This window comes from Pholcus phalangioides, unplaced genomic scaffold (assembly GCF_987345545.1).
Source record: "Pholcus phalangioides strain wild (caught in Gottingen) unplaced genomic scaffold, Ppha-v1.0 ptg000032l_1, whole genome shotgun sequence".
Taxonomy (NCBI): Eukaryota; Metazoa; Arthropoda; class Arachnida; order Araneae; family Pholcidae; genus Pholcus; species Pholcus phalangioides.
In genome coordinates this window covers 491,643-509,972 of record NW_028301622.1, presented here as the reverse complement: position 1 = coordinate 509,972, position 18,330 = coordinate 491,643, and the positions used below count along the sequence as shown (strand labels likewise).

Sequence of the window (18,330 nt, the reverse complement as noted above, 5' to 3'; positions counted from 1 at the left end):
TTTTTTTTTAAATAAAAGGGCAAAAAGGCATGTATTTTACATGTTTAGAATATGACTATCCAGTGTATATATTCATATTGTCTGTGCGAAAAAATCATATAAAAAATTACACTTATTTACACAGATATGTAGCCACATTAGTAATAAATTGAGCTTCACTGATGGCAGAAATACAGTAGAACCTTGATTATTCAGGCTAATGGTGGGGAAGGTGATCACGGATGATAAAAATCATGGCTATCATTTTCCTGTCAGCCATTCTACACAGTTCTAAAATGTACAATGAGAAAAAGACAAATAGGGAATAGAGCTGGTCCAGCCAAATGAGTCATGCGGTCACACATCTGGAGTTACATCATCCTTGTACCTTGTCTTTCAGTTGTAAAAAAAGTAGATACATTTCAACACCCTCTTCCCCATACATGAAAAGCTTTTTCCTGCCGCCACCTGTAATTGGCTTTTTATCTTCAAATGCCCATCACCCCAGAGCAATGTCTGGTTCTTAGATGTGTGCATAAGGAGCTGATGTTTCAACGCATTGACATTAGACTTTACCTTTGACAATGGGGAGGGGGTTCTGTAAAAGAATGAAAAAATTCAGTTCTACGAAATAGAAATGTTTGTTTTCATTACTATTTTCATAAAATCTTACGTAACCAATGAAAACAGCAATATGGATATAGAAGAGCCAAACATGAAACTAAAATTTTCATATCATGGTAATCTGCACACTGGGTAATCAAGATTCTACTGTAGCTGCAAAATTTTAAAAGATTAAATCTGAAGACCATTAAATCGAGGGTTTACAGTATTTTCAGAAGTGATGGAAACTTACCAAATTTTACCATGTTGGAGACATCAACACATTGATTGGTGTAATGATCCACAGTATTCATATGAAGAGCAGATTTGTCTCTCAGCATCTGCATCATAGTTTCTTCAATTGTAAATCGGTAAATTAAGCACTGTATGTTTAAATTTATTATATTAACCTTTGATGGAAGATGCCTCATTTTCACCACCTGACATCTACTGATACAGAAATCTACCAAATATAGGTTTGCCAAAGCAAATTTATTGACTCAATTGTGTTAAGAATTTGTTTTTCATCAAAATCAATGTATTCTAACTCGCCCTTGCCCCCGAAACCCAGATTATTGGGAAAACGTTTTTTTTACATTGTTGAAGTGTTACATTGGGAGCTTGAATTAAATTTTTATGTTGTATCATTTTTTGAAGTTCCGGGTATATGATATGCTGTAGTGCATCACTGGTCCTTATTCTGATGTCAAGACAGACTCGTTATTTCTTTGATTCTGCTGTTATCATTCACAGAAATAAATTCTAAAATCAAATTTATTTGTGTATGTCACTGGAAAGTGTGCCATTTGTACAGTTGAATACCATTATAGAGAAAATATCTTGTTTTAACAAATACTTTTCTAATCCCTCTGGATAAGTTTACCTAAGAACAATGTTAAAACCTGGAATTCCTTCATAGCAAAATTTTGTTTTAAAGAAGTGATTTCGCCTGTCTAATTTTTTGTTATAACAGGATTCGACTGTATAAATGAAAGACTGATTATATTAAACATGTGCATTTACTGTATACTCCAGAGGTTCTCAAATTGTCTGGCATATGGAGGCACTTACAAATTTTAGAAGCTGAGGGCAGTGGGGTCTATTACAGCAAAATGTTCGAAAACCCAAAATGCTCCAAACCCCATAAGCTTGTCTTCGATATCACATATTAGAAACAATTTTTGTTTCAAAATTTTAACTTTATTGAAATAGTGAGTTCTCCGGATATTTGTTTAATATCTTTTATACGACTTATTTAATTCAATACCATAAATTCATTCTTTTTTTGCCATGTATGAGTTCATCAATATACTGATAAAAATAATTTCGGCAAATATGTATGATATATACAGTCAAACTTGGTTAATTTGAATTTAAAGGGGACAGCAAAAAAGTTTGAATTAGTCAAAATTAGAATTATCCAATTCATTAATTTCAGACAACTATGCTTTCGCTAAAAAAAATCTTGGTAATTATGAAAATGTATTGAATGCTAATCCACATTTTTGTGCCAGTTACCTTGTTGCAACCAGTGTCGTATAAAATATAAATGATCACGAAATAAATTAAGCTCTTTATTTTTTTTTCTAACACGTTCATAGATTCTGAATGTGTTTGTACAGGGACTTCAGTAGTGCTTTTTTATATTAATTTTCGTCCTCTTCATGAAAATATTAAATGTGACTTTATTCGCTACTTCACCAATGTTCGCATCCATAAATCTACCACAGTTTTTGTGTTTTTTTAGAGTTAAACTAAAGGTATTTGGACATGGTTAAAAATGTTACTGAGCTACACTGGTATTCTAAAATGAACAAACAATAATGCTAGAGAGCAATTAATTAAATTTACAGACAAGTTACTACTACTAAACTACACATGCACCTCATCCATATTCCTCTGCGGAACCTCTAACGAATTGGTTACATGCAGGAATGTGCGTGTACGTGTAGTGAAACCTGACGGGAAGTTTGTTTCTGTGTAATGCTTGTTATGTGTAGGGCTGCCATCTGCCACCAGTTTTTCTAACTATGAGTGAAGTGTAATGATTAAATAATTTATCAGCGTAGGCCTGTTGCTCTCTGTGGCGACACTTTTTAATGGGGAGATCAGCCCACATTTGCGCCTTGAAGTTGGGAACCACAGAAAACCAACTTCAGCTGACCACCACTGTGGCAACGATGGGGTTCGAACCCGGATTCTCGTGATGTGAGTCCGTCGCATACAAGTGACTGCAAAATGCAAGCCACTCTCATTAAAAAGCCTCGCCCCTGAGAGCAACAGGACTACAATGGTAGAAATATCCATACATCGCTCTTCACTCAGAATTTTTAATATAGATGAGACCACTAAAAAAATTCACACACAACACTATGTAGTACTCTGACTGTTAGGTACACATGCTATGGGGATAGACCAGAGTTGTGCTCGGTTGAAAGAAAAAGAAAAGGGTTCAGCACTCAAGTTTAAGAACATTCCGTCTTTGGGGGTGATTACTACATTCACACATATTTGCTGAGCAGTAGCATTTGCAACTGCTGGTAAAACACCAGCTGCCCGCTGAGATAAAAGTCAGTGTGTGTGGGTCTGATAACGAAAGCATTGTGTGTGTGCTTCTTACAGCCACAACAAAAAAAATTGAGATTTAGTTGATTGTTATTTTTTTAATGTTCTCATGCTATATTTCAGAAAAGATCAGTAAGTCACAGAGTAAAGAAGAGGATCACCAAAAGTTAGCCAGGAATTCAGAGGAAAAAAGAAAGTTCGCGAATGGCATATCTGAATCAAACTTCAAATTGTCCAAAACATTAGAAAAGAAGATCGAATTAAGCAGGTTACTTTACAATTAAATTGAATAGAGAATTCAACGGGAATTCCTAAAATTCAAATTAACCAAGTTTGAATTAGCCAGGTTCGCCTGTTATATATTTTTTCCTCTTTTTGTTTTGTTTGATCTGTGATTGTTCACTGTTATCCAGAATGAAATAAACCAGTGGCAGAATCATTGTGGTGGATTTCGAGCAGTATTTCTGTATTAAAATTAGATCTTTAACGGGCCACCCTCTAACATAAATACTTTTATTTGTGGTACTTTTTTTATCAATGACCATTACTGAATACATTTGCAGACAGTAGTTTTGGGAGACATATACAAACCATATCCATGATATTATCTAAGGCAGCTGATGTAGGGATTTACTTAGTGAAAATTTTTTTAACAAAATTAATCTTAAGCTTATAATTTTCTATTTCATTTTAACGGCATTTTATTCCTAAAGAAACCAGATATTTCAGAAATTAAGAACTCAACTTTGGAATTATTGGTGGTAAGAAATCTCCACTAAATTTTTATAATTTTTATGATAAACACTTTTAACATTGATCATATGGTGACCATTCTGTGGTTGTCCATTAAACGCTTAAACTGATGATTATGACTTCTATTCGAAAACCTTCATTAATCTATAGGCTGTTCCCCAAACAGGTAATTGTACAAAGTTAGTACTGGGCGATGTATTAATTTATAATAAATCACCAATGTAAGGCCCTCATTGATATCCTGATTTTGAACACGGCGATGTATCATTAATTCCGATGTCTAACATCACGATATCTATTTAGTGAACGTGCTTGCACGATGTTTAATATTGGTGGAATCCGATGTAACAACATCAGAGTGGAAATGACGATGCCGATTTAGTGAATACGCAAGTACAGTATGCATCGTGGAAGTCATAAGAACATATATCCGATATATGTTCTTATGACTGATATTATCGGCATATAAACCAGCCAACGGTGCCGATTTTGAGAGAAATCTATTTTTTTAAATAATTCTTATTCAACAGAACTTAGTGAATTTTCTCAAGTGGATGTCACAAATATTACTTATTTGCAAGACATTTTTTTCTTAGTAATTTGATTTTCGATGAATTTTTTCCTCAACTCAAATATATGCGGTGCTAAATCAGCGGGAAAAAGTACGGTAACTGAATCCATGAGAACGAAATCGTCAGAAATGCTTTACGGGGAAGAAAAAAAGCATTTGATAAATTTAGTGTTTAACGGGTGTGATTGAATTTAGAAGAATATTCATGTATTTATTTTTAGCTCTGATAAATATAAATTAGAAGAATGTACGTTTCCATATTTTTTGCACCGTTTTAACCCATACACGCGTGAGTTTGTTAAAATGTTTCTTACATGCAGTATACAGTAAAACTAGGTTATAATTCATAATGACATTCATAAAATAACGTGATTACGCCAAATCACGTTAATCACAATGTTAATCATGTTAAATCACAATTAAATCAAGATATATATTTCAAAATACTGGAATTATTGGATCCCGTTTATAACGTTTTAGCAAAAACACTAATAAATTCATCCAAAAAAGTATAAATTACCAGGGACCCGACCATTTGTAATAAATTCATAAAAAAATTATCAGACATTAAAATAAATAGACATCTCAAGGAAGAAGTTTTATACTTGCAAATTCCACATATCAAATTTTTGAAAAATTCATTAAAATAATACGTATGAACCCGCTTTAACGAATACCATTATAGCAAAAATCTCAATTTAACGAACACTTTCTAATTTCTCAGATAAACTAACATAGGACAATACAAAAACCTGGAATTCTTTTATAACGAAGTGATTTCTACGGTCTCTTGCAGTTGCTTATAATGGGATTCGACTGAATGTCCCTAAAAGCTGCATTGTGCTTGTTTTGGTTTCATTACTCTGTCTTTTTTTGTATCGTGTGTGAATGTGCTTGTTTATGTGTTTTTTGCTATGGAAAAACACCGTCTCGACAAAATGCTGTATGCGGGTAAGATCGAAGGCAATTTCAGACACCCAGATTTTCTACACTGAATTTTCACACATACCGTTGTTTTTAAGCAGTTTTTGATTTATATACAGTAAACTTTCCCCCGATTTCTTATCGGTCGTAGGTCCTCTGCTGTACCTCCACTACGATTCCAGGACGAAATAACTGGATTCTAGACTCCCAAAAGAAGAAAACAACACTTTATTTTATTTTCCAACACCTCCAACGAAACCGTCCTGTCTCTTCGGTACAAACTTTCACACCCTCCCCCTTTTTCGAATGTCTCAAATCGTTCTCGTTTCTCTCTCTCTCTCGCGACTCCTGTTTCTCCTCGGCCTCTTTCCAACCTCTTTTCTCCTGAACCTTACACGTCCCATCATTGAAAAGCACATCCATCATTTTTTAAATGATGATGATGCTTCAAGAGTCTATCCAACTCAGTCTCTCAACGGCAACCGTGACAGGGCGTCGGCATTAACATGCATGCCACCCTTTCTGTACGATATAGTCACATTGTAGCGTTGTATAGCCAGTGCTCACCTAGCTAGTTTAGCACTGTGCGGTAGACTTTTTGTCAGATACGTCAGCGGATTATGATCAGAAACTACCTGAACTCTTGCCCCGAAGATACAAGTGTCGAATCGTCTCAACGCCGCTACCACGCCGAACGCCTCTCTCTCTCTATTGTAGACCATCTAGTCTGTGCAGGAGATAATTTCTTACTGAAGAACGCTATGGGGTGCTCGTGTCCTTCCCCATCCGTCTGAGACAAACACGCTCCAACAGCGTCTGCCGAAGCATCTGTGTACAACTGATATGCCTTACTTGGGTCGGGCGTATATAACGTGGGTATGTTAATTAGTTACTGCTTCAAAGCCTGCCTGAAGGAGGGCCTTGAGTACATTTCCTATGTGGATCACGTGGTCATCCCATGTGTCCGAGAATACGGCAACGTCGTCAATGTAAGAGCGACAATGTCACTGATGGGGAACTAATAACTTGTCTAACACTTTCTGAAACGTACTGCCGGCATTCTTCAATCCAAAGGGAAGAACGTTCCACTGATAATGTCCAGAGTGAGTGAGAACGCCGTAAAATGTTTGGAGTCATTCGCCATGGGTATCTGCCAATAACCACGGAAATAAAATTCGCCTTCCCAACTTCATACAACAGCTCTGTCGCATTCTTCATAGGGTATGCATTCGGGACAGTGAAACTATTTAGTAGTCTGTAGTCCACACATAGTCGGATACTTCCGTTTTTTTTTTGCTACACAAACAATGGGATGGCTCCAATCACTATTACTGGGTTCTATTAGCTTGAGCTGTAGCAGTTCGTTTACTTGTCTACCTCCTCTCGTAGAGCGAACGGCACCCTATACGGGGGTAATTTCTTCAGCGTGCAATCCGTCGTGACTTTTATTGAATGTTTATCCACCTTTGCATGTCCTGATTTGTCACTGAACACATCAACGTATTTGGTCAACACTTCCCTTAGCTGCACCCGTTGTTTTCCGTCTAGGTTCCCTAGTATTGCATCGATGGTTTCTGATATATCAGCGACCGTCACCTTTCTCTTATCCGTCGGAGCATAGTGCAATTCACCGAAATCAGCGCCTTGGTCGAAGATTAATCCCACATGATTTACCCTGGCGATATATGGTCTTATCTTGTTGACGTGTAGTTCCCTTGAGCTACCGTCTTCAAACTTCACCAGCACGGAACACTGCCTGGTCAGCCACTTGACTGTTGCAGGTCCCTGCCACGTCTTTAATAACTTATGTGTTGAAGTTGGTCGTAAGACTAGTACTTGATCACCTGCCTTGAAATTCTTTTCCCTAGATCGAAGGTTATACTGGTTCGTGTAAATGGCTTGATTTTTCTCGGAGTTCGCTTTCGCTATTTCACTCACTTTGCTGATCTTCTCTCGCAAATCCTCAATGGAACGAGAAACACCGAGCGAATCTGCCTTTCACCAGTCCAATAGTTTTTCACTAGATGTAACGGTCCCGGTGGTAAACGCCCGTGGTGTATGAGGCACCTCTCTGTATGCGAATAATAGCAGAGGTAAGTGCAAGTCCCAATTACGACCATTTTCTTGGATATTTTTATTCAGCAAGTCCTTGAGGGTCCTCTTCCACCTTTCCACCACTCCCATGCTGTCGGGGTGTCACACCGATCACGTCCAAAAAAACTTCCAAAGCTTTGACGTGAAATTCGTACCCTGATCGGTGCATATAGTCTTCGGAAATCCGGTACGAGTGAAAATCTCTATGAGCACACTATACGTGGCTTTCGCTCTGAGATTTCTCATTGGTATGGGCTCTGCCCAACGAGAGTATACATCTATAGCGCAGATAATGAACTTGTGTCCACGGCCAGATATGGGCTCTAACGGCCCCACGCAATCTACGCTCCACACTTCGAAGGGTAGTTCTGGTCTCACGATCGGCTGAATCGGAGTTCTGTCCCAGTAAGATATCGGCCTTCGTAGTTGACAGGTTTTGCAGCACTCACAATATTTCTTGACGTCCCTCTTGAGCGTCGGCCAAAAGAATGAGTACTTGATCCTCTGTTTAGGCTTGTTTTCGCCCAAATGCCCTGATAGGGGCATATCGTGACCCATTTTCAATATCGCTTCACGTATGCAGTGCGGCACCACGACTTGCTTCACTTTCTCGCCGTAAACTTCATCCTTATGCATCAGGATTCCTTTGCTGATCTCGTAGTTTTGTTTGGTGTTTCTCGGCGAGTTTCCACACATCCTTCAAAGATCCGTCTTCCCTTTGCAGCATGGCGAATTTATTATTATCCTCATCCGACGTGTTGGGCCCATCTCTTTCTAGAGTTGTGTCCGTAGCGTACCCCAAGGGAGTGATCATGACATCCGTAGAGGCACCCGTATCATCCTCGCGGTTTGGCTCATTGATCGGACTTAGTAACAGTAGATTCCCCAAGAGAGCTTCGTATGCTGTTGGGCATATTAGCATTTCATTTGCCAACCGACTCGACACTGCGCAAGCAATCGGCACGTACACGTGCTTGCCGTCGTTGATCTTCATCAATTATATTTTCAGAATAGCTATCTCGCTTTCACCAAAGGCGGACTAGATCCTTATTTTCCCTTCACCTTCATTTTCGTCGATCTCAACCAAATCCGACCTAACGACTGAGATCTGGGCTCCGGAATCGATTATGGCTCTGATTGTCTTCTGACCACATTTCAAATCCACAGTATGCAATGAGTCGATGCCGGCACCGTGATACGTGCCGTCAGGACTGTGGTTTCTTCACTCGTGTCTCTCTCTTCAGTCTGGACAGAGTTCACCCGAGCCTTGTCCAATGGCTTCTGCTGACCTCTTGTAATACAAAACCTTGCTATATGGCCTTCTGCTCCACACGCATAACAAGTGACTGCGGCTCTCTCTCTGGTATTCGAACCCATCGTCGCCTTACGTGTGAAGGACTCGCCCTGAAACCTCTGGTTTCCGCTGGCTTTCCATCTCGGATTTTGATGAACCGGTCTCGGGGTTCTCGTCCTGTCACTAGGGAAGGGTGTCTTCAGAGTCCTCTTCACATCATCGAATCTATCTAGTTTCTCCGATAGCTCACTTGGTGACACCCTATCACTCCATTCGTCCAGATAGTGTTCTTTAAAATCTGCTGGGATGCGTTTTTTCATTTGATCGGTGATGATTAAATCTCTTAGTTGCTCAAACGTCGTGACCCCCAAAGCCGCCGTCCATCCATCAAAATAGGTACACAGTTCGTGATAGAAGTCTCTCCAGGTGCCCTCTTGATTCTTGTGGCGCGAAGAAAACATCTGTCCGAACTTCTCTGGGGTGAGTTTGAATCTCCGCAATAACAATTCTTTAACTTGATTATAGTCCTGTACTTGCTCTTCCGGCTCGCGGGCATTTAAGTGGTTCATATCGTAGGAAAGAAGTCCCAAGAACTCAGCTAACCAATCTTCCCGTGCCAGGGCCACGCGACGAGCTTGCCGCTCGAATAGCACTAGGTACAGACTTATGTCTTCTTCCATCTTGAACTTTTGCATCATGTTCTGGAAATCCCGGCTGGGGGGCTGTCACTAGGGAAGGGTGTCTTCAGAGTCCTCTTCACATCATCGAATCTATCTAGTTTCTCCGATAGCTCACTTGGTGACACCCTATCACTCCATTCGTCCAGATAGTGTTCTTTAAAATCTGCTGGGATGCGTTTTTTCATTTGATCGGTGATGATTAAATCTCTTAGTTGCTCAAACGTCGTGACCCCCAAAGCCGCCGTCCATCCATCAAAATAGGTACACAGTTCGTGATAGAAGTCTCTCCAGGTGCCCTCTTGATTCTTGTGGCGCGAAGAAAACATCTGTCCGAACTTCTCTGGGGTGAGTTTGAATCTCCGCAATAACAATTCTTTAACTTGATTATAGTCCTGTACTTGCTCTTCCGGCTCGCGGGCATTTAACTGGTTCATCTCGTAGGAAAGAAGTCCCAAGAACTCAGCTAACCAATCTTCCCGTGCCAGGGCCACGCGACGAGCTTGCCGCTCGAACAGCACCAGGTACAGACTTATGTCTTCTTCCATCTTGAACTTTTGCATCATGTTCTGGAAATCCCGGCTGGGGGTTCTGCCGCAGCCAGCTTGATTATTCTCCTTCCTTCTGGTTCCTGTCCCGATCCTCAGTCTTTCGAGTTCATGTTCCATCTCCTTTTCTCTACGCTTCTCCTCCATCTCTCTATCTCTACGCTTCTCCTCCATCTCTCTATCTCTACGCTTCTCCTCCATCTCTCTATCTCTACGCTTCTCCTCCATCTCTCTATCTCTACGCTTCTCCTCCATCTCTTCTCTTTCTATTGCCTATGATCGTTTTCAGCATCTCTCTGCATGTCGCTTCGTTGTACAGTTCATTTTCCTGTATGGTACTCACTAGTTGCATTAAGTTGAACTCCGGTCGGACTCCTACATGGGCGGAGATACGGGGGGCGTGGGGGGCATTGCCCCCCCCCCCAGCGTCAAAGGTGGAGTTGACTGATCTAATGCATATATGTATATACGAATTGACATCATCTTGCTCCCCCCCCCCCAGACTTTCAAGTCTATCTCCGCCTATGGATTTCTACCCCCAAGTTGGCGGCCATGGTCTCCAGATCCTCCTTGTTCCCTTTTGCCAAATACGACATCTTTATTTATCATCTCGATACCGCCGCACAACACTTGCTTCTCTTCCCGAGGCGGGATTGCCCCTCTCAGCACCGGTTGTCGTGTTGACTTCACGAAAAAAAAAAAACAGCGTGGGACCTCGACGCTGCTGCTATCCTTCTATACGAACCGGGGTGGTTCCACCATCGCTAGGACACTCTTCTTCGAATTCAGCTCACAATCTTGAGTCGTTGAAGCCACGACCCTATCCTGTCGACTGCGCCAGTAAACTTTACCCCGACTTCTTAACGGTCGTAGGTCCTCTGCTGTACCTCCACTACGATTCCAGGACGAAATAACTGGATTCTAGACTCCCAAAAGAAGAAAAAACACTTTATTTAATTTATTATCCAACACCTCCCACGAAACCGTCCTGTCTCTTCGATACAAACTTTCCCACTCCCCCCTTTTTCAAATGTCTCAAATCGTTCCCGTTTCTCTCTCTCTCGTGACTCCTGTTTCTCCTCGGCCTTTTTCCAATCTCTTTTCTCCTGAACCTTACATATACCCATAAAGATCCTCAACCAGGCAGATCGGGCCTATTGTCCCGGGCGCTGAAGTAGAGGGGGTGGGGTGGCAAATTTCAGGATTTCGTGGCCAAGAAATTTCAATTGTAACGTGAAAAAAGGAAGAGCAATTTGAAAGCCCAAGCACGGCCGTAAATCTGGGTGTGCAAACGGATTCAGAAAGAATCATTTACATGCTTTCGTAATCAAAGTATGGCCAGCCTCTGAGAGACCGGAGAAATCAATTCGTTATAAAGGAATTCCAGGTTTCTCGCATTGTTCCTATGTAAACTTTTCTGAGGGAATTGGAAAACTTGTCGTTAAAACGGGATTCGAATGGTTTTTTTTTTAATTTCAGAAATATCTCATATTAATATTCTCATTGAAAGTCAAGAGTAGTCCAAATTTGACTACTCGGATAAAACCGAGTGGTTTTTCTCAAAAACACTCGAAGTACGAGAACTTTAATTATAATAGCACTGCATTTAATTATTTACACTGAATCGTGGTACCACATCTCATCATGTGGGCCCGGGCCACGCCAATATAGATTGAGATGGCCTTGGTTCCATGGACGGCTTTGCTGCTGTAGTGGTCATAGTGACGGACTCGCGTCGCGAGGTCCCGGGTTCGAGTCCCACCGTCGCCATAGCGGTGGTCGGCTGAGGTTGGTTTTCTGTAGTTTCCAACTTCAAGGCGAGAATGCGAGCCGATCTCCCCTTTAAAAAGTCTCACTACAGAGAGCAAAAGACCTACAAACAGTACAAATATAATTGAATTATAACACATCACTCACTTCACTTCTGGAATATAGATTGCAGCACTTAAAAACAAACAACACTACATGCGCACTCAGACTGTTAGGTACACACACAGTTACACTTCCGATACATCTCACTAGGTAGTAAATCACCCATAGATGGTGATAGACCTGAGTTGTGCTCGGTTTGAAAGTGATGGCAGAACTTTGAAGCCCCTTTCACATGGAACTAGAAAAAACGGGTTTTAAATTAACCTGCTTCAAGAATTTTTACCAATGACTGCTCTTCATTTCTTTCCTTATGAAGGAAAAAAGTCGTCAAGCGGTTGCTAGAACTCCCAATGTTACCGCAATATTTGGACACGTGAACGGGGCTAGAGAGATTTCTAAACGGTGTGTGGCAGCACCTTGGGGCATGGTCCCCACATAGGAGAGGCTGACAGGGCTATAGCCCTGGGGTCCGGGACTGTTATCATTTTTTTACTTTTTCACGCTATAAATTAACTACAGAAGGGCCCCGCAAAATATCCCAGCCTTGGGGCCCCGCTACAGGATGTGGGTGCTGTGCTATTTGTGCTGCAAGTATTCTGCGGATAGTTTTATTAAACGATGTAGTGGACTGTGATTACTAAACACCGAGTACTGAGTTTGTGTACAGTATACACACGCACTTGTTGATTCAATTCCCCCCTCCCCTTCAAGGAGCCTTTATCCACTTAAGGAATCGTCGAAATATTGCCAAGTAATACAGTCAATTCCCATTTTAACGAAAGCTTTTCTAATCCCCCAGATAAGTTTACATAGGAACAATGTAAGAATCTCTGGAATTTATTTATAACGAAATTTCGTTATTACGAAGTGATTTCTGTGGTATCTTGGAATTTGTTATAACGGGATTTGACTGTACAAATGTAGATTACAATTAATGATTCTCTGACGAAGCAGAAATTGTATCATTTTTTCAGGTTATTTGGAGGTTCATATGAGGCCATGTTGTTTATTAATTTTTCTTTTGCTTAGTCTGAGGTCTGACTCTTTTTGCTTAGAGATATTAACCGTAAAATCAATGATCATTTTTGTCGCACCACGGTCATTTTCTGCACACGAGGGCTAATTAGACCGGGACCTACAATTTATTGCCGATTCCGAACGGCAGGCTTGTTTTTTTTATACTCATCGAGAGGTTGGTGCGTCAACCCCTTGCGATAGCAATTGTTTTCTTCGGTCATGTCGCCGTTTCTGTTGTACCCCTGTGTCAGGAAAGTTTTCTGACAAGGACGAACCGAGTATCGAACTCGCGACACCTTTAAACATCCTTAGGCACTTTAGGCGAGTATCTTATCGACCTGGATTATCGCGCCCCTATATAAAATTCATGAAAAAACATTATCTTGCATGTTTTTCTGGATTTGCCCATGTGCCATGTCCATAGAAACACTAAAAAATCAAAACAAAAAAAATTAAATTTTATTCTTCCTTAAAAAGGTGATTTGAAAAAATTAAATTCATGGCATAAATGGTGAAATATGAATGAAATTTCTGTTTTGTAAATTAAGTTTGGAATCTCATGCATTCGAAGGGAAAAAAAACCAAGTGCTTTCATGTAAAATTTTTCAGAGAAAAATATTTTTTTGCAATTAATAAAACTCGAGTACATTTCTCCTCTAAAGAATAAAACCCACGTTCTTAATCAGTCCGTTGACCATACGTCTCGGAATTTTTTTTTTGGCCGTCCCGAGTTTTTGGCAAAAGTGTCCTCAGGTTTTTCCCGTATTTTACAGCAAGCCTACTTGAATTTTTATTCTTTATTGAAGTCAAAGATTGAAATTATTTTTCAACTCATAAATTATATGATAATTATATTATAAATGAGTAATCTCCCATATTTGTCTTGGTGAACGTTTTTTTCATGTAATTCATTTTAATCCACTGCAATTTGCAGTAACGCTTCATTTCCCGCCGTTGTGATTTTTCCATAATTTCAACAATATTTGGCAACTTATTATTGGCATTATTTTCATTGAGAAGAAATATATATTATTATTTCTTATATCTTTTTTTTTCTCCTCCTCTAAGGTTATTTTTGGCAATAATTGGCAATGTCCCGTATTTGGAATCTCAATTTCCCATATTTCTCTCGAGGAAATATGGTCAGTATGCCGCCTATGGGGGAACTGATCTTTGAAAGGTTAATGAGGTTCTAAAATTACTGAATAGATGGCAGCAAAAGCCACCATGGACTTTCAATTGCTCAGTACGTAACTGACCATATGAAGTTCATACATTTCTTATTATTTTTCAGGATGGTTTTTGATAGAAATTTTTTAAGGGAGGATCTGGCAACTGTGATTTCGGCTAGAAGTAAACAAATGAGTAACTTCACATTGGAGGAATTGCTTCCAACTTCTTTAGTTTGTTATGATTCGAGATGTTTTTTTCTTTGAAATATTTGTGATGAAGGAGCGAGTAAATGGACATGAGGCCTCCGATTTGTTTTGTGTGGAGTGAAAGGGGCAAGTATTTCATGTGAGACAGTTTCATGCTTAGCTTTACCGCCATGAAGAAAACGGATAAAACTGTGGAAACAGCGGCCCGGCCATTCAAGGTGTCGCATCAGAACTTGGGCATCACCAACATTAACTTCTCGCGGCAGAGCCTGATCGGTTTCGCGGAGCTGCACGTGATACCGCTGAAGAACGATCTGCGCAAGATAAGACTGAACTGCAAGCAATCTCGCATCCACAAAGTGACCCTCAACGACGTCTTCGACGCTTCTTTCTCTTACAATGATCCCAGTCTCAATGTTTGCCCCAGAGACAACAGGGACAAGAGCCTCGACTTCTTCAACACTTGCCACTTGAACGCCATGAACTCCGTTGAACCGGACAAAGGGAATGGCGAACTTGGCGTTAAAATCCCCAACGAAGCCATGCATTTAATCACAGAGCTGAAGCCTATCCGGATCGCCATAGAGTTCTCCTTGGAGAAACCGGAGGGAGGCATCCACTTCATCGTGCCGGAGGGCGAAGGTACATCATCCGAGAGGGGAGCGCATTTGTTCACCCACGGCTACGAGAACTCTTCCCGGCTGTGGTTCCCGTGCGTGGATTCATTCTCTGAACCTTGCACGTGGAAGATGGAATTCACCGTTGATTCGTCAATGATTGCGGTGTCCTGTGGCGACTTGTTGGAGACTGTTTGCACGAGCGATATGCGCAAGAAGACTTTCCATTACAGCTTGAACGTTCCGACTTGTGCTCCAAGCATAGGATTGGCGGTCGGTCCATTCCAGGTCTATGTCGATCCGGAGATGCACGAAGTGACTCATTTTTGTCTGCCCCGTCTTTTACCATTGCTCAAACACACAACCGGCTTCCTCCACGAGGCATTTGAGTTTTACGAGGAGCTGTTGTCTTCACGGTATCCTTACTCGTGCTATAAGCAGGTATTCGTTGATGAATGCCAGGAAGAACCATTGACGTTTGCGACGATGACTGTGTTAAGTACCAACTTGTTGCATTCGCCGCAGGTCATCGACCAAACCTATATCTCTAGGAAGTATATGGCACATTGTATCGCAAAGCAGTTTTTTGGGTGCTTCATCACGATGTTTTCATGGTCTGATGCTTGGCTTCCGAAAGGTATATCGTCCTATCTGGCAGGACACTATGTGAAGAAAGCATTTGGGAATAACGAGTACCGATTGTCTGTGCATGATGAACTATGCGAGGTTGTGAGTTACGAACAAAAGCATGGGGGGTTGGTGCTTGACTGCAGCGCTACTGATCAAGAAAATCCCAATTTAGTGGCACCTTTACCATATGAGAAAGATAATGGTTTTTATTTCCCCACGAAACACTTGCACACAACATCGCCAGAGTACAACAAAATCTTGGGCAAGAAATCTCACCTTGTTATTCGGATGTTGGAGGATAGAATAGGTCGAGAACTGCTTCTTCAAGTTTTCAACAAATTGTTGTCCCTGGCGCTGAATGCGGCTCAACAGAAAGTGACGAGCAATGTGTGGTTTAATATGTTGTTATCAACAAGCAGTTTCCAAAAAGCGATATTCACTGTGACTGGTAAAGATATCGATACATTTTTGAGTCAGTGGGTCCGCCAAGGTGAACATCCGAAGTTCTCGGCCAGTTTTGTGTTCAACCGCAAGAGGAATACTGTAGAGCTTGAGATCAAGCAACTGGACACACAATCGCTAGGCATCAGGCGCTACGTCGGTCCGCTCATGATCACCATCCAGGAACTCGATGGGACGTTCAAACATAATTTACAGATAGAAGAGAATGCAACGAGGCATGACATAACCTGTCACTCAAAGAGTAGGCGGAACAAGAAGAAGAAGATCCCACTGAGCACTGGTGAAGAGGTTGACATGGACCTGAGCGCAATGGACGCTGACTCTCCAGTCCTCTGGATACGAATTGATCCTGAAATGCTGTTGTTGAGGCAGGTAATCATCGAGCAGCCAGATTATCAGTGGCAGTACCAGCTGAGATATGAGAGAGATGTCAGCGCTCAGAAGGAAGCCATAGAATCGCTTGAGAAGTTTCCTACACCTTCTTCGAGATCTGCCCTCACGTTCACGATTGAAAACGAGCATTGCTTCTACAAGATTAGATGCATGGCTGCCCATTGCTTGCAAAAAGTTGCTAACGCAATGGTTGCAACATGGGCTGGTCCACCTGCTATGCTGACAATCTTCCGTAAGATGTTTGGTTCTCATTCCTGTGTGCACATTGTGAAGTTAAACGATTTCAGGAATTTCCACCATTATTTCTTGCAGAAGACTATACCGGTGGCAATGGCGGGATTGAGGACCGTCCAGTGTATTTGTCCGCCAGAGGTGCTCAAATTTCTACTGGATCTCTGCAAGTATAACGACAATAGCAAGAATAAGTTCTCTGATAATTACTACCGGGCAGCTCTGATCGAGGCCTTGGCCGAAACCGTGACTCCTGTCATTTCAGTTATCCCACACACTGGACAGACAGTGACGGCAGATTCTCTATCGTCTGACACGAAACTCATTCTAGAGGAAATCACCCGTTTCTTGAATCTTGAGAAATTGTCGCCTTGCTACAAAAACACAGTAACTGTAAGCTGTCTGAAAGCCATTCGGAAGTTGCAGAAAATGAGCCACCTACCGAACTATCCGTCGCTCTTCAGGGAATATGCAATGCCTGGTATTTTCGTTGACGTGAGACTTGCTGCGATAGATGCCCTGGTGGATTTCACCAGCACTGACGGTCGAGAAGAAGATTTAGACTTTCTGCTGACCGTCGCTGAGACAGACAATGTGCCCTCCGTGCGTTATCACATCATACGGGTGTTGACCATGAAACCTCCTTTTGCTAAATCAGAGTCTCATCCTCTGAATACAGAGAATTTAGCTAACCGCTTGTGGAAACTCCTGACCTGCGACACTGCTCACAACTCCCTCATGCGTTGTGCCGTGATGGATCTGTACTATGCTCTCTATGGGTGCAAGAAACCCTTGTGCCTGTGCAACTCAGAACTCGGGTTGGTTTCGGAAAGAAAAGTGTTTAAGCAAGAAGTGATAGATCAACCCATGGACATTGATCACAGGATCTCGGTGACTGATTATTACTCGTTGGATGCTGCCGGTATGAGCGAAAACTTTGCGGATAGCGATATCCCAGACATCAAGCACAAACCATCGACCAGCAGTTTCTTCCATTTGTCTGAGATCGCCAGCGACGAGAAACGTAAAATCGATCTGGCCGGCAGTAATGAGGACTCTCAAAAGGTTCTGATGAAAGAGACAGTCCCTGCGCACTTGATAACTTCTGTGGTATCGAATGTAGTTTTCACCCCGTCGATGGCAAGTGGGAGCATAGATTCTGCTTCTGTCCCAAACACTGTGCCCATATCAGCATTTGGCATGTACTCTGATGACTCACTGTCAAAGTCATTGCCTGGGATTCAAACTGCCCTCTGCCAGCAACCGACTGGGTTCGACTCAAGCATGTTCAAGAGACCCTCGCCAGATCTGAAACAGTCCACGCTGCTCGATGACCTGAATCAAGCCGCGAGGTTGCATAAGGACAAGAAGAAGAAGAAAAAGAAGAGCAAACATAAGCACAAGCATAAGCATCGACACGATAAGCCTGAGAAGCCGCTGGAACGTTTGGATAAGGAACGTATCCAAAGTTCTAATGGAAGCAGTTTGCAGTCACCTGCTACGCTCAGCAGCGAAAGTCCTGATCCCGACATGTTCTGATAGAATATTCTCTGTGGTTTCCACATTGTAAAAATCTCCATACTTACATATTTAGAAAAGCATAATAAACATCGTATCTGTGACAATGAATTGAACTGTGTCCGATAAATTCAGCGGAAAACAATCCGCTAAATGGAAAATTCGCAGACAAACCATTCACAAACATGAATAAATGATTGAGT

General features: G+C 41.4%; 1 protein-coding gene across 1 annotated transcript; it reads left to right on the top strand.

Annotated features, from left to right (window-relative positions):
* The first annotated feature begins 14,233 nt into the window (after positions 1-14,233).
* On the top strand, positions 14,234-18,226 carry Taf2 (TATA-box binding protein associated factor 2). The gene has a single exon (XM_089253165.1). The coding sequence runs from the start codon at positions 14,429-14,431 to the stop codon at positions 18,146-18,148; it is 3,720 nt and encodes a 1,239-aa protein (XP_089109291.1). The 5' UTR covers positions 14,234-14,428; the 3' UTR covers positions 18,149-18,226.
* The last annotated feature ends 104 nt before the right edge of the window (positions 18,227-18,330 follow it).